Below are 22,869 nucleotides of genomic sequence, written 5' to 3' on the forward strand. Positions count from 1 at the left end.
AAAGTGTTTGGGACTGAACTGATGTGTGTGTCATAAGGAACTACTACTTTCCCCTTTTGCTTTGCCGCCTTCTCTTACCCAGACGTGGTTTTTCCTCCACGCCGGCCTGATGGTTTTTCTCCTCCCTGTTGACCTGACTCAGTGCTCTTTCACCTTTCTCCAGTCACAGGTGTGAAAGACGATGACTCCCATCCTGGTGTTTTGGACCGTGCTGCTTTGGTAGTCCAGCTCGCCGAAGGGAGCGCTTACCTTCTGCACCGCCTCTGGGAAATACATACTTACACGCACCGCCCGCCCCACCCCCAAAAAAACACCATGCTCATCAAAGAGTACCGCATCCCGATGCCCATGAGCGTGGAGGAGTACCGCATTGCCCAGCTCTACATGATCCAGGTGAGTGGCTGAGCGTCGCCACGTGGCACAGCGGCTGTCAGTGCGGGTGTGTAGACCCCTCTGTCTGTCTGTCTGTCGTCGGTGTTTGTACAAATGTCCTGCCTCCTGCGGGTCCTCCGTTCCACCCCGAGACTGCAGGATGAGAACTTGGTTCTGCGTGACTCTGGATGGGCCGCTGAATCCTGCTCAGGCATTTCCGTCTGGAGGGGAACGATGAAGAAGCTAAAGTTCAGGTGCTCAGTTGGAGGGGCTCTTTATCCGGGTTACTGATTCCTGACCCAGTGTACACGCATCGATATGTGAGCTGGATTTGGGTTTGTGTGCAACGACTGGGAGGCCAGAAGGTAGGGGCAGAGGAGGGCAAGTGGTGGAGAGTGTGGATGAAGGCCGGTGCTGCATACTATGCTCATGGACTGTCTTTCACCTGCGCTTTAGCGGCACAAGTATGCAAGTCCACACAGACACGCACATGCAACGTGAAGACTTGCACCCAGTTCACGTTGGTTGGGTGTGGTGTCCAACACCTGGGCAATTTTCATACATTGATTCACAAAAACAATCATAGTTTACATTTCAGTGGGACATGACAGGTAAAAATCGGACATCGTCACCGAACCAGTGAGTGACAATAAGCTGCTGTGCTGGCTAGGTCACTGCAGAGCAGGTGACACGACCACATTACCCCATTCAAGCCAGCTCGGTAGCAACAACTTGGCCAGTTTTCCTAACTTCAGATGGATGACAGTTGCGCTGTGTGCAAGGAGCCACTTCTGTTATTTCTGTCTGAACTGAAAGTGTGAAATGGTCAAAAGTAAGTCTCGAGCTCGTCGTTTATGGGACAGCGCACACCCCCGGAACACGGGCGCTGCCTGCTGATAGGAGCTGCGTAGCACTTCTGCACGTGGTCGGCAGAGGATAGGGTCAGCCAGGCGCGCGGGAAGATGTCTGCCTGTGTGTCTGTCTGTCTGTCTCTGTCTGTCTGTCTGTCTGTCTGTCTGTCTGTCTGTCTGTCTGTCTGTCTGTCTGCCTGTCTGTCTGCCTGTCTGTCTGCCTGCCTGCCTGTCTGTTTGTCTCTGCCTGTCTGTCTGCCTGTCTGTCTCTGTTTGTCTGCCTGTCTGTCTGCCTGCCTATCTGTCTGCCTGCCTGCCTGCCTGTCTCTGCCTGCCTGTCTGTGTCTGTCTGCCTGCCTGTCTGTCTCTGTCTCTGTTTGTCTGCCTGTCTGTCTGCCTGCCTATCTGTCTGTCTGCCTGCCTGCCTGTCTGTCTGCCTGCCTGTCTGTCTGCCTCTCTGTCTGCCTGCCTATCTGTCTGTCTGTCCGCCTGCCTGCCTGCCTGTCTGTCTGCCTGCCTGTCTGTCTGTCCGCCTGCCTGTCTGTCTGTCTGTCTATCTGTCTGCCTGCCCGTCTGTCTGCCTGTCTGTCTGCCTGCCTGCCTGCCTGGTTGTCTGTCTGTCTCTGTTTGTCAGCCTGTCTTAAGTAGGGGGGCTGCCAACTAACACGAAAAGGCGGCGAAGAAGGAGTCGAGAGGCGGAGGTCTCTTTGTAATCGCAACTTCCGTGCCCCCCGTACACCGCACGAGCCGGGCAGAGCTCTTTTATTCACACCGGCCAGAACGGACCAGCACTGACGATAACGTAACGAGCCCCCCCCAGGCCCCCCCCCATGTCCCAGAACCCCTAAAACAACAACACACGAAAAACCACAACATGAACGCCACATCATTAAAACACAATCTTAAATCTTAACATTAACATTCCCATCAGCCATTGCGCTCCCCCAGCGCAGAGCCGCCGACGGTCAGAGCGACCGCAGTATGACGTCATTGTAGCAGGTTTGGAATGGAGCGTTCGCTCACTTTATTGTTGCAGATGTACCTTCAGCACAGCCCCGCCCCCTGCTTAAAGTCAAGGTACGTTTTATTTATGTATCTGTTTATTTGTTCCTGCCTTGGTACGTCAGGGAAAGTTCAGCATACTGTTGGGTCTAAGGCGTTACACAGCCACCTGCCACTACTGGGGCGCTGCGGCCACCACTAGGGGGCGCTGCAGCCCCCCCTCCCCGCACTAATGGGGTCAGGCGTTAGGGAGGACACGCTTCATGTCTCATGTTTGGAGCGAGAAGAGCCTGACCCACATCCGGTGCCTATCTGCCACAACCCCGCAGAAGAACACGCCTCGACACCGCTTCAGAGCTGGCGTGAAACCACATGGCGGCCCCTGGTGCTCGGCTCTGGGTGACAAGAGCCGCCAGGCTCAGTCCAGCCTTCTGCACTCACCGCCTCCCCTAAGTCTTCACGTGTCGCACCAAAGTGGGGCACTAATCCTATCAGTTGGGTCACGTATACCAGCGGCGCTATGGGGTTTGTAGGAGGATAGAGACCCTAATCCCTTCTGTGTAGTACACACACGGCTGGAGTCCTTCCCCTGTACCCCCAAGACTATCATAAAAGGTTGAAACGAGGTCCAAACCAGGCAGCACGGTGGCGCAGTGGTTAGCGCGGTCACCCCACAGCGAGAAGGTCCTGGGTTCGAGCCCCGGGGTGGTCCAACCTTGGTGGGTTGTCCCGGGTCGTCCTCTGTGTGGACTTTGCATGTTCTCCTCGTGTCTGGGTGGGTTTCCTCCGGGGGTCCTCCCACAGTCCAAACACATGTAGGTCAGGTGAACTGGCCGTGCTAAGTTGTCCCTAGGTTTGTGTGTGTGTGGTCCCTGTGATGGTCTGGCGGCCTGTCCAGGGTGTCTCCTCGCCTGCCGTCCATTGACTGCTGGGATAGGCTCCAGTGTCCCGAGACCCCTACTGGGATAAGCGGCTCGGATAATGGATGGCTAGAGGTCCAAACCAATCCAAAAATCTAAATTCAACCACCTCAGAATAGGATTAAAACAACACCCAAGACTCCAACCCTGACCTAGCCTGAACCAACGTAAACCTACAAAGACATGGGCGAATGAAATAATCCAAACAACACATAAAGCCACAATACACCACCAGGGTGTAAAATGACACCTTTGGTTAGGATCAGACAAGGGAACTTCTTAGCAGGAAGTGCTCTCCTTCCTGCTAACCATGCACACTGGGGTCAAGGTCTGTTGGGGTGGTCTGATACTAACCGGAAGGAGACTGAAGTGGTCCTGCAGACGAGCGATGAAACGCATCTGTCAATAAAGCTTGTGTCCAGATGGACTGGTCCAACCTTCTGTGGCCTGCTGGGCCGTGTTACTGGTACCTGAGTCCAGCCCTCTGGGTTCGCTTTGGACTCATCTGATTGTTACTGTCCACGCCTCTCTCCGTCTAGTGGTGTTTAGGCTTGGCATTTTTGATTTTGCCATCCGAGATAAGTGTTTGCTGATGGGTTGGAGAGGGGTTTCTGTCCAAGTATGAGTATTTTCAATGTTTAGCTGGCAGCGAAGACATGGAAATGTGCTGATAAGGGAGGAGAGTGTGCCGAGAAGGGGGAAGGAGTACTCTTACGGTCTGATGAATGAAGAGAATGAGAGAGGGAGAAGGCTGGATGATGTGGGGATAGTGAATCAGGAAGTGTGGTGGGTTAGCAAGGAGGAAGTGAGGGCAGCTATGAAGAGGATGAAGAGTGGAAAGGCAGTTGGTCCTGATGACATACCTGTGGAGGCATGGAGGTGTTTAGGAGAGATGGCAGTGGAGTTTTTAATTAGACTGTTTAACACAATCCTGGAAAGTGAGAGGATGCCTGAGGAGTGGAGAAGAAGCTTACTGGTACCGATTTTCAAGAACAAGGGTGATGTGCAGAACTGTACCAACTACAGAGGTATAAAGTTGATCAGCCACAGCATGAAGATATGGGAAAGAGTAATAGAAGCTAGGTTAAGAGGAGAGGTGATGATCAGCGAGCAGCAGTATGGTGTCATGGTAGGAAAGAGCACCACAGATGTGGTGTTTGCCTTGAGAATGTTGATGGAGAAGTATAGAGAAGGCCAGAAGGAGGCACATTGTGTCCTTGTGGATTTAGAGAAAGCATACGACAGGGTGCCAGGAGAGAGGAGGTGTGGTATTGTATGAGGAATCAGGAGTTGCAGAGAAGTACGTAGGAGTGGTGCAGAAATAGAGTTGTTTTTTTACCTGCACACTCTGCTATTTCTGCTCTGCTCGTCTCGTCACGCTGTGAATTGAGTCACTGAACAAGGACGTGTGTGACGTCACTAAGCGCGGACCATCAGACTCCCCCCCCCCACCCACACAAATGCTGCCACTCCGCTTTCCTATCAGCTATATGAGCGTCCGACGCTCAGGGGCGTAGCGGGGTGGTGGTGCAGGGGGGGTGCAATGCACACAGGCGGGGGCGCCAAAAGTTTTGGATTAGAATATATAGTTACACGTTATATTTTTTAATTATAATAATTGTTTTTTTGTTGTTGCGTAAAGTCTTTTGGCGCCCCGGCTGATGCGGCGCCTGTGTGCATTGCACCCTCCGCACCCCTCTCCTCCCCCCCCCCGGTTGCGCCCCTGCTGACGCTCATGTTGGAAATGATGAAGTTTCAGTTCAAACTTGCATTGAAATGAGGTGGATCTTCCAGTAATCAATCAACCAACCAATCAACAACCAATCAACAACCAACCAACCAATCAATCAATCAATCAATCAATCAATCAATCAATCAACCAATAAATCAACCAATCAATCAATCAAGTTGCATGCCGACTCCAGATAGTTTGTAGTTTATCGTCTCCGTGTTTTTATTTAATCTCTGACCTCTGGGGCAGAAAAAGACATGCATGTTAGGGTTAATACTCCTGCCTTTGCCCCTGAGCAAGGCAATGGAAAGAAGAACTGGAGCTGGTCTCCGGGCGCTGCAGCTGCCCACTGCTCCTACACAATAGCAAGAATACAATGACAAAATAGGATGGCTTACTTCTATGTTTCTTCTTAGCTGCAGCTTTATTGGGTGATATTTATTTTGCTGTCATGTCACTTTATCATAATTCGTCTTTCTGCCCTGTCGTTCTTTACAACTGTGTCATCTGTGAGTCATCTGTGAGCCACCACTGCTTATGCAGTACAGGTTGTGAGTATTGCCAGAACATGTATTCCACAATACAATCAGTGGGGATCGCAGTAGTATTGTAACGAGCATGAATGAGTAGACTCGCTAGCCGGTCGGCTAAAGGGTCGGCCCCTTTAGTTGACTGGTTAGCGCAGTCGCCCGTGGTGTGGGAAACCCGGGTTCGCGTCCCAGCTGTGGCGGTCCCCGCCTGCCCCCCGGATTCGCTACAGTATTCAAGGTGTTAAGACTCGAGAAGTGGCCTGCCATTTGCTGCTCCGTTCTCTAATCTACACTACACGGCCAAGAGCATATGGACACCCAAACATCACATCCATTTAAACTTGTTGAACACCTCTTTCCAAAACCATGGGCACTAAAAAGGAGTTGCCCCCCCCCTCCCTTTTTGTTGTTGTTGTTGATGCTGCTGTAACAGCCTCCAGTCTTCTGGGAAGGTTTTCCACCAGATGTTGGAACATGGCTGCAGGGATTCGCTCCCATTCAGCCACAAGAGCATCAGTGAGGCTGGGCACTGATGTTGGGGAGAAGGCCTGATTCACAGCCGGCGTTCCAGTTCATTCCAAAGGGGTTGGATGGGGTTGACGTCAGGGCCGGAAACCCGTTTCATGAAGCTCGCGACGGTTCTTGAGCTGACGTTGCTTCCAGATGCAGTTTGGGACTCGGTAGTGAGCGTTGCACCTGAGGACAGATGATTTTTACACTTCGCTTGTGAGTCCTACCGCTTCACGGCTGAAGGGTTAGTCCGAGACTTTCCACTTCGTAATACCAGACCTACAGTTGACTGGGGAAGATCTAGCAAGACAGAAATTTGAGGGGGCATCCTATGACCGAGACACACTGAAAGCCACTGGGCTCTCCAGTATGACCCTGTAGCGAATTCAGGCAGCAGCCCGGAACCACCGCTGCTGTGACTGCGCCAACCAGTCAACTAAATGGTCCGACCCGTTAGCCAAGGGCTAGCGAGTCTAGTCACCAGTGGTCGTTACAACCGATAGAGGCTGCGTGGCTGTCCGCTTGCTTTTATGCACCGACCAGCATTGGATGTGACTGAAATGGTTTTGTTTTTATTTTGAGATACTGTATTGATCATTTAAGCCACCCTAGCCGTGTAGCTAGGAGCAGTGGGCAGCCACCGTGCAGCACCCGGGGACCAACTCCAGTTCGTCTTGCCATTGCCTTGGTCAGGGGCACAGACAGGAGTACTCACCCTAACACGCATGTCTTTTGATGGTGACATATCCAGAGCCACTCATTAGAAGGGCTGTCCACATACTTTTGGCCATGTAGTGTGCGTGTGATGTGTGGACATGTTCCTTTCTCTCTGTTGCTGTGAAGGAGAGGAGATGCCGAGGAGAGGGGAGGCCATTTAAGGTCCTTTGCTCCTCTAAATTACATTATTTGCTAGATTACAGCCATTTTCCAGCTGTTTGCATCCCCTGACCTTCCTTAATGATACCCCCCCCCCTAAAGTCTTTCCAAGACATGCTGTAGCTGCTTGTTTAATCTCATTTTTGGAGCACCCTGTGACATCGGTTAATAATAACGATGATAATCATTTGCATTTACACAATGCCTTTACTAGTCCCTAAGAACGCCATACTGCAGAACATAACTCGGTTTATCAGTAATGCATTGTGCACACTACAGTGCACATGCAACTCACTTGCAAAAATATAAATGGTATCTGACTGATTACGTCCACTGAGTACCCGACACTCTGTCCCATTCAACCAGACAAGCAAGTGCAAGTCCAGCTGCACTTGATTCAATTCCTTTGGATAACCATGACCTGGATGAATGAGAACATTCACAGACATTCAACCAGACATGGCAATCAGGCTGGGGAGCAAATAAGTTTGAATCCAGCTGATTCAAAATAGACATTGAAATGCTCTTAAACGCTCTTGTTCCGCTTCCGGTGTGGGAAGATGGCGGCGCGAATTCACGTTTGCGGCGGCCTCACCCAGTACCGTCCATGCAGTGTCCACATCTGCGTCTAAGTTTGTCTTGGTTTGACGGCTGGGAGAGCTGGCGCTGGATCGGCTGGGAGCGCTTGGTCTGCTGCGTCCTGCGGGCCCAGGGACCACGGCTCTGCCCCGGAGCTGTGCCCGCAGAGGAAACACCGAGGGCGGTCTGACAGGAGGCGGAAGCAGGGCAGGCTAAGCTAACTGCTAGCCCATGCAGACCGGTAGTTCCGATAACACCGAGAGCGGTCTGACAGGAGGCGGAAGCAGGGCAGGCTAAGCTAACGGCTAGCTCATGCAGATCGGCAGTTCCGATAACACCGAGGGCAGTCTGACAGGAGGCGGAAGCAGGGCAGGCTAAGCTAACTGCTAGCCCATGCAGACCGGTAGTTCCGATAACACCGAGGGCGGTCTGACAGGAGGCGGAAGCAGGGCAGGCTAAGCTAACTGCTAGCCCATCCAGACCGGTTGTTCATATAACACCGAGGGCGGTCTGGCGGTGGGCTCGCCTAGCCTTGACTGTGTTTTTAGAGTCGTCGTGTGGAGTGTGGGGAGGTGTGTTGAAGGTGTCTGGCTGGGAGAGCTGGTGTTGGATCGGCTGAGGGAGCCTGGTCTGCTGTGTCCTGTGGGCCCAAGAAGCCACGGCCCTGTCCGGAGCTGTGGACAAGGAGGAAACACCGAGAGCGGTCTGACAGGACGCGGAAGCGGGACAGGCTAAGCTAACTGCTAGCCCATGCAGACCGGCAGTTCCGACAGTCATCCTGGCCGGCGTTGGTTCTCCTGTTAGTTTAGTCACATGTGTTAGTGTGGATGTTTGTGTTCTTGTAGTTTGGATGAGTGTTTTGTCTTTGTGTTGTACTGCTGTGGGCTGGGGGAAACCATGGTTCGTTTCATCTCAGGTGCGCAAATGCATGAAATGGCATGACAAATAAAGTGCTTCTAATTCTGTTTCTGATTGTTAAGTTGATTGATTGCCTGATCTAAAACTTCATGGTAATGAAACTAGTTTGCCAAATCAGGTACCAGAGGGAGAAGTGTTTCTGCTGATCTGAATGCGTAGTTTCCAGCGTTACAGTTTGCTGCAATAAGTGGGATTGCTGCAGTGTAACTGGAGAGCGTCTTAAGTAGATGAGGTGTGTTTACAAAGTGAGATGTAATCCCCAGCTCCCTCTGAGTAGCAGCAGGCTAATACAAAGCTCTGATTCACAGGATCCCTGTGTCTGGACCATCTGCTGCCTTTCATTGGAGATATCTGTGTTGGTCAGGCACCAGTGAATTAGTTTACCCATTCAACTGGCTGTGACTGCAGGCTGCATATGAAAACCTGCAGCCCGGCTGGACACACCACAGGCACACACATGTAGAGCGGAAGTTCACAAACACATACACACATTAAAATGCTGGTGGCGGTAGCTTTTGCTGAAAATGTGTGATAAAATTTTGATATAGACGGTCTGAATGATATGGTGCAAAGTAATATTGATTATTGCAGTAAGGGTGAATACTCTGCATCAACCAACTACTGCCTCATATTTACTACTGAGCTGTAGCTCGTTAGCATAGCGGAGGAGTCATACATTATTTATTTTATAATTATTATAATTATAAATTATAATTATAGTCATAGTTATTACAGCTGAGGCTGTGTGGTGCATTGATAGGTGGGAAGATGGCGGCACAAACTCACATTCGTGACGGCCTCACCCAGCACCGTCCATGCAGTGTCTTTGTCCACGTCGGTGTCTAAGTGTGTGTCTTCGTTTGATGGCTGGGAGAGCTGGTGCTGGATCAGCTGGGAGAGCTTGGTCTGCTGCATCCTGTGGGCCCAGGGACCACGGCCCTGCCTGGAGCTGCCCCAGAAGACTGAAACACCAAGGGCGGTCTGACAGGATGCGGAAGCAGAGCAGGCTAAGCTAGCTGCTAGCCCATGCAGACCAGCAGCTCCCACAGTCATCCTGGCTGGTGTTTGTTCTCCTGTGTTAGTTTGGATATGTGTGTTAGTGTGGATATGTGTGTTAGTGTGGATATGTGTGTTAGTGTGGATATGTGTGTTAGTTTGGATATGTGTGTTAGTGTGGATATATGTGTTAGTTTGGATATATGTGTGTTAGTTTGGATATGTGTGTTAGTTTGGATATATGTGTTAGTTTGGATATGTGTGTTAGTGTGGATATATGTGTTAGTTTGGATATGTGTGTTAGTGTGGATATGTGTGTTAGTTTGGATATGTGTGTTCCTGTAGTTTTTGGGTGTGTTGTTGTCTTTGTGTTGCACCATATTTCATGTGTGTAAGTGAATGACATGAAATGCCAAATGAAGTGTTTGTGATTCCTAAAGAGGAGGTTGAAGGAAGTGTGCAGTAAGTAAGAGGAGTTGAGCTAAGAGGAGGAACGTAGCGTATCAGCAGAAATGGGGGTAAAGGGGGTAAAGTGAAAGGAGGAAACGAGCAGACCCTGCAGTGTGGCTGGTGTTTAGCTGGGTACTCGGCAGATTTTCTCTGTGGCGTCACTCATCGTGATGCAAAAGGCTTGGTTTGTCCTGCTTCGTTATGTTTTTGTTTTTTGTGTGTCTGTTTGCATCTAACTGTCTGTATCTGTGTATGTTTGAGTGGGTTTTTTTCTTCTTTTTTGGGGGGGTGGGCATGGTCCTAGGATGGATAGGATGCATAACAGATCTGGAAAACCAACACAGCAAATAACAAATACACCTTGCTAGATGGATTGTAGAAAACATGTTCTTCTCTGTAGGGTAACTCTGAATCCCCCCCCCCCTTACCATCCTCCCTGCCCTTACCCCGTCTTTGTCGCCTTGCAGAAGAAGAGCCGGGAGGAGAGTTGTGGAGAAGGCAGTGGGGTGGAGATCCTGGAGAATAAACCCTACGAGGATGGCCCCGGGGGCACGGGTCAGTACACACACAAGGTCTATCACATCGGCAAACACATCCCGTCCTGGTTTTGTGCCATTCTCCCACAAGCTGCCCTGCGAGTTGAGGAGGAGTCCTGGAACGCTTACCCGTACACACGGACACGGTGAGAGACATGCACGGGTTTTACCTGGCCAGACATTAAGGCCTCACATGCTCTGACACATTGGTCTTTCTCACCTGAAGCGCATCACACCTACTGCAATATAATGGCTCCAAATGTCTGCCTCAGGGTTGGATTCCCCACAAAATTCGATGATCTGATGAAATGAGTTGTGGCACACAGACAGAATATACATAGCCAGTGGCGGCTGATGCTAAAAATGTTTGGGGGGGGGGCGCAATGTGCCTCGGCGCAGCCCACCCGACAGCTGCTTTAATGTCCACACAGTCACAGAGTTATTAAGAAGGACAGTGTGGCCTATAGATTTGATCAGGGTTCGTAGACGGTGGATGATTGACAGTCGAGACGAGGCGTGGTGGTGGGTGTGAACATGATTGACAGCCACGAGAATTGCCCAATCACATGAGATCAAAAAACATTAAAACAATACCAATTCGCTGCCGGCAAAAGTGGGCGTGTCTGGGGTGCACAGAACTGCGCCCCCTGGAAAATCTGAAGAAACCAATCAGACAGCAGCCTCAGGTCACCCGCTCGCCACCAGTTTGAGGGCTTACATAAGTGAGGCGCCCCTCACCCAGGAAGTACATGCATTCAGACAGGAAGTATATGTTTTCAGACAGGAAGTATATGTTTTCAGACAGGAAGTATATGTATTCAGACAGGAAGTATATGTATTCAGACAGGAAGTATATGTATATGTATATGTTCCCCCTTCTTCTTCTCACCAATTGTACTTGGCCAGTTACCCCACTCTTCTGAGCCGTCCCGGTCGCTGCTCCACCCCCTCTGCTGAGCCAGGGAGGGCTGCGGACTACCACATGCCTCCTCCGTTACATGTGGCGTCACCAGCTGCTTCTTTTCACCTGACAGTGAGGAGTTTCACCAGGGGGATGTAGTGCGTGGGAGGATCACGCTATTCCCCCCAGTTCCCCCTCCCCCCACGAACAGGCGCCCCGACTGACCAGAGGAGGCGCTAGTGCAGCGACCAGGACACACACCCGCAGACACGGCCAATTGTGTCTGTAGGGACGCCCGACAAAGCCGGAGGTAACACGGGGATTCGAGCCGCCGATCCCCGTGTTGGTAGGCAACGGAGTAGACCACTACACTACCCCATGAGACACCATTTCTGATAAGCCTAGGAACCTGGCTCTCCGGACCAAATCACAAGCTACATGTCTGGGTTTCAGTTCAGATTCAGATTTAAGTTTTAAACCCCATATTAGTAAAGGGGGGAGGGGGGTTAGACAGCTTTCTTCCACCCGAGAAACACTGCCAAAGTATGTCCATTTCCAACACAACAGGATGCTGAGGAATTAATTCACGCTTTTCGCAGCGAGTTAGCCCGTCGCAATGCACGTTTTACTGGCATCCCAAAAAAAAGCCAGTAGAGAAACTGAAACTCACGCAGAATTCTGCTGCTAGACTTTTAAACAAGACCAAGAAGAGAGCATATCACTCCTGTTTTGGCCAAACTGCACCGGCTCCCAGTTTCTTTTGGAATTGATTTTTAGCTCCTGTTAATTACCCGCAAAGCTCTTAATGGCATAGCACCTCCATACATCTCTTAATTTTTTATATCCTATCAACCACAAAAGCTCTTAGCTCCTCCATTGCCAGTCTATTAATCGTGCCTGAAGGGACCCATAACCAGAGTAGGGAGGCTGCTTTGATGTTCCAGGCCTCAAACCTGGGGAACTCTCTGGACGACTGTACTGACCAGGCAAAAGCTCTGTGGAGATTCTTAATGACTTGAAGTCCTGTAGTGTGAAACCAGCAGCGATCCGGGGATCGCCGGTTCGAATCCCCGTGTTACCTCCGGCTGGGTCAGGCGTCCCTACAGACACAATTGGCCGTGTCTGTAGGTGGGAAGCCGGATGTGGGTATGTTTCCTGGCACTAGCGCCCCCTCTGGTCGGTCGGAGCGCTTGTTCAGGGGGGAGGGGGAACTGGGGGGAATAGCGTGATCCTCCCACGCACTAAGTCTCCCTGGTGAAACTCCTCACTGTCAGGTGAAAAGAAGCGGCTGGCGACTCCTTATGTATCGGAGGAGGCATGTGGTGTATGTCTCCACCTGTATGGAGGAGGCATGTCTGTAGCCAGCTCGGAAGAGTACAGTTGGGGAGAAAAATAAAATCCAAAAGTTGATGTGTAGAGTTTTTTGATGTGTTATTGAGATTGGACCATGGATTTCCGTTCAAAGCCCTTAATTCCAGAATAGATGTTTTAACATGTTTAGATTGGTTTGAGGAAAACCAGGTAGGGTGAGGGTAGGTTTGATCAACTCCGACTGAGAGAATTGTATCACCTCTTACATAGTTCACACATACGACTAACTGGTGTTCAACTTGATATGATTTGAGATTCGAGGGTTTATTCGTCTCATAACTCACATACAAGTACAATGAACAGTGAAATTATTCTTTGGTAAAACCCGAATCTGAGTATCAAAAGAAGTGGAACATCAATAGAATAAGAATAATTGAAATATAATCAAATGTAAAAAGTTAAAAATCCAAGGAGTACACGGAAAGTACATCCCGATAAATATCTATATAAAAGTCCCAGAAAGTTGACTCAGGTCATCTGGACACTACGTTTCTTGACAGATACGTTTCATCACCCATCTAAGTGACCTCTTCAGTCTCAACTGACTGCAGGTATCCCCCTCCCACCCTTATAAACAATACAGTAGCATGACGACCCAAACCAAATGACCAGTTTCATATGCAAATATGGGCGTAACCATTAACTAGAGTTACAATGGCCATGTGTGCTATTCACAGAGGAATGGGGAATGTTTGTAAGATGGTGACAGATGTACTCTTAGGTCGTTCCCTCTTCACACAGATGGCCTCTTTGACTCCCCGTTCAAACCAGCGTTCCTCCCTATCAAGGATGTGCACATCCTCGTCCTTGAAAGAGTGGCCACTGGCCTGTAGATGGGTGTAGACCAGGGGTGGCTAACCACGTGCCATGGAGAGCCATGTGTATGCAGGTTTTCATCCCACCAGGTGATTTCACTGATTAGCAGCCTTCAACCAAAGCGGAAGAATGTATCAGTGAATGAAAACCTGCATACACATGGCTCTCCATGGCACATGGTTAGCCACTGCTAGTGTAGACTGTGGAGTCCTGGCGTGACGTGTTAGCTCTTCTATGTTGTGCCATCCTCTTGGCCAGCATCTTGTAGCGAATTCAGGGTGCAACCAGGAACCGCCACAGCCGGGTGGCGAACCCAGGTCACTGCGCTAACCAGTCAACTAAAGCGTCTGACCCGTTAGCCAAGGGCTAGCCAGTCTTGCCATCCGTGGTCGTTACACTACCCCTCTCCTTCAGGAAGCACGTCCCCGCGCTTCAGCATATCCGCTCCCTCACGCCTCTGGGCGCACGCGCTTCTGATGGCCTCGCGGTCTCACCATCCGACTTCCGACACCAGTGTAGCGAATTCGGGGGGCAGCCGGGAACTGCCGCAGCCGGACATGAACCCTGTTCTCCCGCACCACAGGCGACTGCGCTAACCAGTCAACTACAGGGTCCGACCCGTTAGCCAAGGGCTAGTGAGTCTAGTCATCCGCGGTCATTACAGTCTGTTTAGTTTCCCCAACGTACAATCCTCCTGACACTTAACAGCGTACGCTATATCGCTCTGTTTGTGCCGGGGACCTGATCCTTTGGGTGGGCCAACTTCTGGTGCAGCATGTTTAGGGGTTTGAAAGCAACTGAGACGCGGTGTTTGGATATTACGCGTCTCAACTGTTCCACACACGCCAGATACGGAATCACCACTGGTTTACGCTTAGACAGCTGTGGTCCTTCTCCTCTCTTGGACCTGCTGGTGCACTGGTTGTGCGTCTTCCTGGCTTTGACAAACGCCCAGTTAGGATAACCACACTTAACCAGGGCCTGTTGGATGTGGGATTTCTCCCCTTCCCCGGCCGCCAAGTCGGTGGGGACGTTCAACTTTCTGGGATTTCTTCACCTGGGTTACTGAGCATGCATCAATACAAACACGAGTGTGCAAATAGTCTGCATGCATGAGTAATGACTAGTATGACGAGTATTTTTAAACTGTCTTGCTCATTTTGTGATTTCCTTACTTCAAAATGTAAATACTTTGTCATGTGGTGTTGCCATTATTTAGTCCCTGCCCCTGTACATAGGTGCGTTAGGCACATTCACATCGCAGAGTGATGAATGGCCACAATCCTAACAACTTATTCGTCCTCTGCCTCTCAGGTACACCTGCCCATTTGTGGAGAAGTTCTGCATAGACATTGAGACTTATTATAAGCCAGACACTGGGAATCAAGTGGATGTCTTTAATCTGTCCTCTGCAGAGAAGAGACAGAGAACTGTAGGTAAAGAAATCATCACAGACACAAGTGGGCAAACGCAAGTGCCTGCGGTGTGCACACGTGGGACACACACACACACACACATACACAGTGAACACATGTCTTATAGAAACACTCAAACCTGGGATTGCGCCAGGTTTTGCTCAGTATATGCTGATGACATCTGCATTTTTAATTTTAATTTCTTACGTCATTTTGCTGTCACCTTATTTGACCAGGAAAAAGTTTTCAACTTTGAATATGCGTTGTCATTGTGTGCTGCATCTAGACCCTATAGACATTGTAAAGGACTACATCCCTCCACACGAGTACCTGGCAGAAGAAGATCCCAAGCTGTATCAGTCGGTCAAGACCAAACGCGGTCCACTATCAGAGGACTGGATTGAGGAAATCAACCAGAATCCTCACCAGAAGCCGGTGATGTGTGCCTACAAGCTCTGCAAAGTGGAATTTAGATACTGGGGCATGCAGTCCAAGATTGAGCGTTTTATACACGATGTAGGTAGGTATGGCAGATGGCAAATTATGGTCCTGTGTATGTGTTAACGTGTGTGTGTGTGTGTGTTTGTGTGTGTGTGCCCTGCTCGGTGTTTCACACATGCATACTGAGCAAGTAACCACTTCTTAAGAAATACCAAAACCTTCCATTTCCATAATGACTCATCTCTACTCAAGGCCCCTTGTACGGAGCAGGTAGCGAGGCGACTTGGACAAGTACATTTTGCAACACTGAAATGCAACGTCATGCTGAATGACTCTTAAATAAGACTGAACAAGGTACAAGATGAGCCTGGGGGGGATTGTAAGTGGACAAGAAACAGTAAGTTGTGAGAGTTTAGGAGAAAATAAGAGCGGGATAGGGGAACACACTCTGTATTAGTTTCCAAACAGTTTCCAGGTGTTGAAGTTTCACTGCAGTCCTTTAAAGCTGTTTGTGTCATGCCCTCGGCACCTGCTTTCATTCTGTAGGTTCACCAGATGTTGAAAGTCCCAAGCCAGGACAATGATGATATACAGGTGGCATAGCGGTCTATTCCGGTGCCTATCAACTTTGAGATTGTTGGTTCGAATCCCCGTGTTACCTCCAGCTTGGTCGCCCCTACAGACACAATTGACCTTTGGCAAAGTACCACCCCAGAACGGTGCTTGTCCAATCCTACCTTAGCAACGGTTTCTATGTGAGGGAGGTCCGTCAAGCTTTCAAACACACAGCAAAATGCTGAAACGGTGTGCCTATGGGATCTGCAGATCGGATACTAGATATCAGGAAAAGTTTGGAGGGGGGGTAATTTTCTTTCCCTACCCGAAACCCAGAACACAAGAAGCGCAATGTGGGCAATAGATTTGGCAGTATAGCAGACCCCATGGCCAGCTTAATCCATCCAGAATCAACACAAATACCTGTCTGCTCCAAGCTAAGCTAGCTACTAGCTATTATTGATAGCTAATACAGCTAACGTATTATTACTGCTACTTTTACCCACACAATGATTATTACCATTATCAACATATCAACGTGTTACTGACTAACAAAATAACATTATTAATTATTAATGTATCTGATGAAAATAACCAGCTTAGTCTGTGGCCAGAGATACCTAATTTAATGACAGCTAATGCTAGCTAGCCCACTAACATAACCGTGTTATGCTAGCCACAGGTTAGCCAGGCTCCACCTTTCATTTCAGAGCATCAAGACCCGCGGGGAGGGTGGGCTGGGATGGTCTCTGGCCAGTCTGACCTCCTCATATCCGGCCTATTTTAAACGTTTCTCCCCCTCTGGGAGCTCCAGGTGGGGACCAGCTGTTTGGAAAAGTCATCCCGCCCGCTCGTTTGCCTTATTTTGTTGAAAATACCGGCTCTGGTCCGAAGGTAAAAATAATAATAATAATAATAAGAATGAGGCGGTTCCCCCGACCCCGGGGCATGTCCCTGGCCGCCCTGCGGCCCCCAGGAGCCCATACAGGACCCCCGAAAAAGCCTGGATAAAAGAACGCTATGGGGAACCTTGGCCAAAATCCACACTATAATATGGTGATGTTGACAATGGATTATCAAAAATATACCGATAACAGCTGAAATATGTAACTTACCCTGCAGGGCAAGAGCACAGCTGGTCCCCAATGTGTTTCAGAATTAGTTGATGGGGTTTCTCATTCTTTGATTGCGACCGGTAAGCTTTACCCTCCATTACAGTCGCCCCCGGCAGCCCGGAGTCCACGCAAGTCAGTTTTACTGTTAATATTCTGAACGTGTCCCGCCACCGCATACTGTAACCCCTTCTGCCTTCCACGGGGTGATATTGTAACCGGTTGATTTCTTGCCCGGTGCGGGATTCGATACGAGTGTACTGCACCACAAGGCAACATCACTAACCGCTCGGCTAAAGGGTCAGACCCGTTAGCTAGGAGCTAACGTGTCTTATTAGTAGTTTACAGTCGTCACCCTCCCCGGAAGCGCGCCCTCGCGCTTTGTTATTCCCGCGCTCCGAAGAGACTTCTGAGGATCTGCACACTTCCGGATCCCACCGCTGCCACCAATGTAACCGGTTATTTTCTTGCCCGGTGCGGGATTCGATACGAGGTGTACCGCACCACAAGGCGACACCCCTAACCGCTCGGCTAAAGGGTCAGACCCGTTAGCTAGGGACTAACGTGTGTTATTAGTAGTTTACAATATTAAGGATGAATTACTCCAAAATACATCACTTGTTTTCTCTGGGAATGCGCTGATTTCTTCCTTCATGTTTTGGGGTTTTCCAGCTACTTCCTGGATGGTTCTGAAATGCTTGAAGGGCATAGCAACAGTAACTAAGGGGGGCGGGGCTTTGCGAAAGGTCAGTTGGCTGTGTCTGCGGGTGGGAAGCTGGATGTGGGTATGTGTCCTGGTCGCTGCACTAGCGCCTCCTCTGGTCAGTTGGGGCGCCTGGCCGGGGGGGGGGGACTGGGGGGAATGGCGTGATCCTCCCACGCGCTACGTCCCCCTGGCGAAACTCCTCACTGTCAGGTGAAAAGAAGTGGCTGGTGACTCCATATGTATGGGAGGAGGCATGTGGTAGTCTGCAGCCCTCCCCTGATCGGTAGAGGGGTTGGAGCAGTGACCAGGATGGCTCAGATGAATGGGGTAATTGGCCGGATACAATTGGGGAGAAAAAGGGGGGAAATGTAAAAAATAAAAAATGATATACAAGCCATATATATATACACACACACACACTCTTATTTTTCATCCCTCCAGGCCTGCGTAAGGTGATGGTACGAGCCCATCGGCAGGCATGGTGCTGGCAAGATGAGTGGTATGGCCTGACTATTGAGGACATCAGGCAGCTGGAGCTGGAGACCCAACTGGCCTTAGCTAGGAAGATGGCTCAGTATAGTCTTGCCGATGAGGGGGGCACCAACACCAATTGCTCTTCCATTAACCAGGAGCAGGACCAGGTCACTGAGACAGCTGGGGCAGTTTCAGGGGCAGAGGAAATAGGAGCAGCACTGGGAACTGCAATAGAGACAAGAGGAGAGCTAACTAAACAGTGGTCGACCTCCTCTAGATCCTCCAACAGGTCATCTAAAAGAGGTGGTATGTAGTATTTAATATTTGTATCTCATTTGTTATTTGTTTTACGGTCTTGCTTGGTATGGATTCTGTCATTGGTGATAATGCTCTTACGAATAACAACACAATACTACTTCTACAACAACATTAAAAATAATTAAACTCATTGTAGTAAGGATTGAAAGACCCCAATTCACATGTATTTCCCATTTTTGTAGGTAGTCCATCTCACCAGAACATTTCAGAGTGGAGGATGCAGAGCATTGCCCGGGACTCAGAAGACAGCACAGATGATGAGTTTTTTGATGCACATGGTAAGATAGTTTTCTATGAAACATATATTACATGAAACTCTCAAAATAATTCTTGGTTGTAATTTTTTTTCTCTACAATTATTTTTATATGAACAACTCATTGCCCACTGGCCCTTTCCATCATATTTTAAATATGATGGGGTAATTGGCCCAATTGTATCTGGCCAATTACCCCACTCTTCCGAGCCGTCCCGGTCGCTGCTCCACCCCCTCTGCCGATCCGGGGAAGGATGCAGACTACCACATGCCTTCTCCGATACATGTGGAGTCGCCAGCCACTTCTTTTCACCTGACAGTGAGGAGTTTCACCAGGGGGACATAGTGCATGGGAGGATCACATTATTCCCCCCAGTTCCCCCTCCCCTTCGAACAGACGCCCCATCCCACCAGAGGAGACGCTACTGCAGCGGCCAGGACACATAACCACATCCAGCTTCCCACCTGCAGACACAGCCAATTGTGTCTGTAGGGACGCCTGACCAAACCGAAAGTAACATGGAGATTTGAACCGCCAATCCCCGTGTAGGCAGGCCAATGGAATAGACCGCTACGCCACCCGGACGCCCGTTATTTTCTAAAGCATTCAAACTGGTTCAGCCAGTGACCCCCAGGAATGGGCTGGGTGACCACCAAGAACAGATTGGACACAATTGGAGAGACAGCTGACAGCTCAGAAAGATGGCAGCCACAGGGCAGGAAGGCGTAGCAGCCCAACCTGCATCTTTCATGAGGAAGAACTCACAAAAGCTACAGACAGACACACATTGATATACCCCCAGGGGAGCTTGTGGGGGGGTGAGCACCTCAATAGGACGGACCTAACAATGACTACCTTGGCAAATGGATTATCAACGGCGACAACTCGAAGATGCATTTGCTGCAAGGTGTGCAAGAACGTGCACGGCTTTAAAATTATCAGGCCCTAATGAATTGTTTAGCGCAGGGGGGAGCAGTGCAGCACACAGGATCCACTCCTGGTGAGACAAAGGAGGAGCCTGGCCTGGAGACACCCCACAGAGTCCAGAACTCGCAGAGTTGGATCAAGTGACCTCCCGCAAGCCAGCACAGAGAGTGGCACCAGTTTGACGGGGACGCGGCCAGAATCATCAAATCAACAGCAAAGTGAAATACAGACGGATGGCTTCTGACAATGACAACCATCATTGTTAGTTTTGCAGCAGAGAGGTTTGGTGTCGAAGAGGGCAAGACCACCAGACCCAACTACACCATGAACTGAAGGGCAGACAAGATCCACCAACTGCGATAAGAGCTTTGGACTCTGGCAAGGCAGTTCAAGGTAGCAACCAAGGAGGAGAAACCACGACTGGCTGAGCTCCATTACATCATCAGGAAGAAACTCATGACCCTGCGCAGAGCAAAATGGCACAGGAGACGGAGGAGAGACAAAGAAAGGGAGCATACTGTGTTTATAGCTGATCCATTTGGATTCACAAGGCAGCTGTTAGGGCAGAAGTGTAGCAGTCCTCTTGCCTTCCCTAAAGAATAGGTATACCACCTCCTGCACAGCACTCCGAGTAACCCTGATAGAAAGCAAGAGCTAGGGCCCCTCAGAGCTCTTTTGGACATACCATTGCCCACAGTGGAGTTCAACACCGGAGAGCCCACCTTGAAGTAAGTCCAGAAGGTGGTTACTGCGGCCAGAGCCAGCTCTGCTCTGACACCCAGTGGAGTACCCTAAAAGGTGTACAAGTGCTGTCCACAGCTCCTCAGTATCCTCTGGAAGATTTTGCGGTAATTTGACACACGTGAACTGTAGCGGACCAGTGGATAAGCTGGAGCAGTTTAGATCCATCTTGCTCCTCAATGTGGCGGAGAAGATCTTCTTCAGTGTCCTATTCAGAAGGATGACAGACTTCCTCCGTAACAATACCTGCATTGATACTTTGGTACAGAAAGGTGGCATTCCTTGAGTTCCATGGTGCCTTGAACACATTGGAGTTGTCACCTAGCTGATCAAGGAGGCACATGAAGGGAAGTGTGATGTAGTTATGCTTTGGCTTGACCTTGCCAACACATATGGCTTAATACAACACAAGCTGATCGAGACTACCCTGGACCGACACCATGTACCCAGCAAGATCAAAGACCTCATCCTGAACTACTAAGGGAACTTCAGGCTCCGAGTCACTTCTGTGAACACAACATCTGACTGGCACTGGCTTGAGAAGGGGATTATAACTGGGTGTACCAGCTCAGTTACACTCTTCAACCTTGCCATGTATGATGTTCTACCCAGTCCAGCAAATCTCCATCTCTGGGGCAAGATTGATTTTCCATCATGTCTTCTGTGCCCTAGAAAAGCTTCACTTGAACACATTCTCAGCAGCTGCCCATCAGCCCTGGGGGATTGCCAATACCACTGGCGACATGCGCTGAAGACAGTCGCAGAGACCATCTCCAAAGCCATCGCCAACAACAAGCAAGCCCACAGACAGAGGAACATTGCCTTTTTCAGGGCTGGTGAGCAGCCTCAGTCACAGCCCAGATCGGCAGCTGGTCTCCTCACCTCTGCATCAGACTGGGAACTATGAGTTGACTTGGGAGAGCAGCTTAGGTTCCCGCACCACGTTATGACAACTTCGTTGAGGCCAGACGTAATGCTATCATCTGCCTCTTCAAAGCAGGTTCTCCATATAGAAATGACAGTTCCCTGGGAGGACCAGATGGAAGAGGCAAATGAGTGGAATAGGTCCAAGTACCAGGAGCTGGTGGATCAGTGCCAGAGGAGAGGCTGGAAGGCATGTTGTGAACCCATTGAAGTGGGGTGTAGGGGCTTTGCTGGCCACTCCTTGTGCAAGGTCGACACTCTACTTGGCATCACTGGGGCCGCAAAAAGGAAAGCCATCAAGTCTACCATGGAGGCTGCAGAGATGACCTCCAGATGGCATTGGATCAGAAGGCGTGATCTGTGGGCCAGTGCTTCTGGGACACAAGCCAGGGCCTTATCAACCCTGGCTGGGTCACCTGAGTGAGGGTGTATGAGGCTGAAAGACCCGAAACTCCTGAGGACCTCAGGAAATATCACTGATGATGTGTGCTGATGGATCCTAGGAAGTATCTGCGAATCAAGCCTACTCGGTGCCACTGTATCCCCACTATATGTGAAACTATATGCAACCCCCATGCTATTTTAAAGTCCACGAAAGCCTATTAATCTTTTTTTTTTGCTATGAGTTATATGGTCCTGAAAAATGAAAAATTAACAAAAAGCAATTTTAGCCATTTGAAAAGAGACTTCTCTGTGTTTTCTCTGTTCGTCTCTCAGTTTTGAGTTGAGTGGGACTGTGTTGGATGCAGGTGTCATCAGGTTATTCCATGTTATCTAATGTACCAGTCAGAATTAGAGAGAGGCCAATGTCAGAAAGCCACATATTTACAACACTGCAGTAAGACAGATGCCAATACTTGCATCTTTGCAGGGCAAAGCATCTCAAAGATGAACATACAGAGTATAGAACAGAAAATGGTACAAGCACAAAGTTGTTGAAATAAGATAAAGATGAAAGCTAACATGCAGCTTGGAGTACTGTTTATATTAGCTAAAGACGTAAACCTATGAATGTTCTGCCATGTAACTCACCATTCAGAGACAAGTTGAGTGAGTGAAGTTGTTAATTTTCCATTAATTATTGATGCAACGATGCTCTGGATCGTCAACAAGAAAATGGCAATCTGCCAGTTCAAACATGTATGGTTCAACCATGTTGATCATGATACTACATTTGATAGCGCAGCAATAAATAGCGGTCACTGACTGCCACGTCTTCGAGTTGTTTGTATTCATTGCCAGTGGAACACTTTTGTCAGTCATTATTTGTTCACAGCACACTCACACAGTCCTGATCAGGTGTCAGATTTGCGTTTGGACCAGCTTAAATATAGTTAATGGGGATTTTTAATTTGAGCTTTGGTCAACCAGCTTTGATATCATATAGACATCTTTAATATCCGAAAGTAAATTTTCAGGGGCTTTATTATACAATAGAACACTTTATAATAGAAGACAGTTTGTGAACAGTTTTTGGCTGATAAGATAACACTAGCATAGATGAATTAAACCTGATTGTATAAAGAAGCAAAGTAATGGAAAATAGATTTTGAATCCTTCAAAGCTTTGATTAAAGACTTAAAGTGATCTAAAGATTGCGCATGGAATGTAGTGGAAATAGCCAGGGAAGCCCAGTTACCA

The 22,869-nt window shown here is 49.3% G+C and overlaps 1 protein-coding gene across 1 annotated transcript in view; it reads left to right on the forward strand.

The window, feature by feature from the left end:
- The first annotated feature begins 315 nt into the window (after positions 1 to 315).
- Positions 316 to 22,869, forward strand: part of LOC130121744 (membrane-associated phosphatidylinositol transfer protein 2-like) — a 39,373-nt gene continuing 16,819 nt past the window's right edge. Inside the window, exons 1-6 of the mRNA XM_056290620.1 lie at positions 316 to 393; positions 10,204 to 10,418; positions 14,675 to 14,796; positions 15,062 to 15,295; positions 18,031 to 18,369; positions 18,564 to 18,659. Of these exons, the coding sequence (XP_056146595.1) occupies positions 316 to 393; positions 10,204 to 10,418; positions 14,675 to 14,796; positions 15,062 to 15,295; positions 18,031 to 18,369; positions 18,564 to 18,659 (1,084 nt within the window). The remainder of the gene's footprint in view (positions 394 to 10,203; positions 10,419 to 14,674; positions 14,797 to 15,061; positions 15,296 to 18,030; positions 18,370 to 18,563; positions 18,660 to 22,869) is intronic.

Source organism: Lampris incognitus, chromosome 12, assembly GCF_029633865.1.
Source record: "Lampris incognitus isolate fLamInc1 chromosome 12, fLamInc1.hap2, whole genome shotgun sequence".
NCBI lineage: Eukaryota > Metazoa > Chordata > Actinopteri > Lampriformes > Lampridae > Lampris > Lampris incognitus.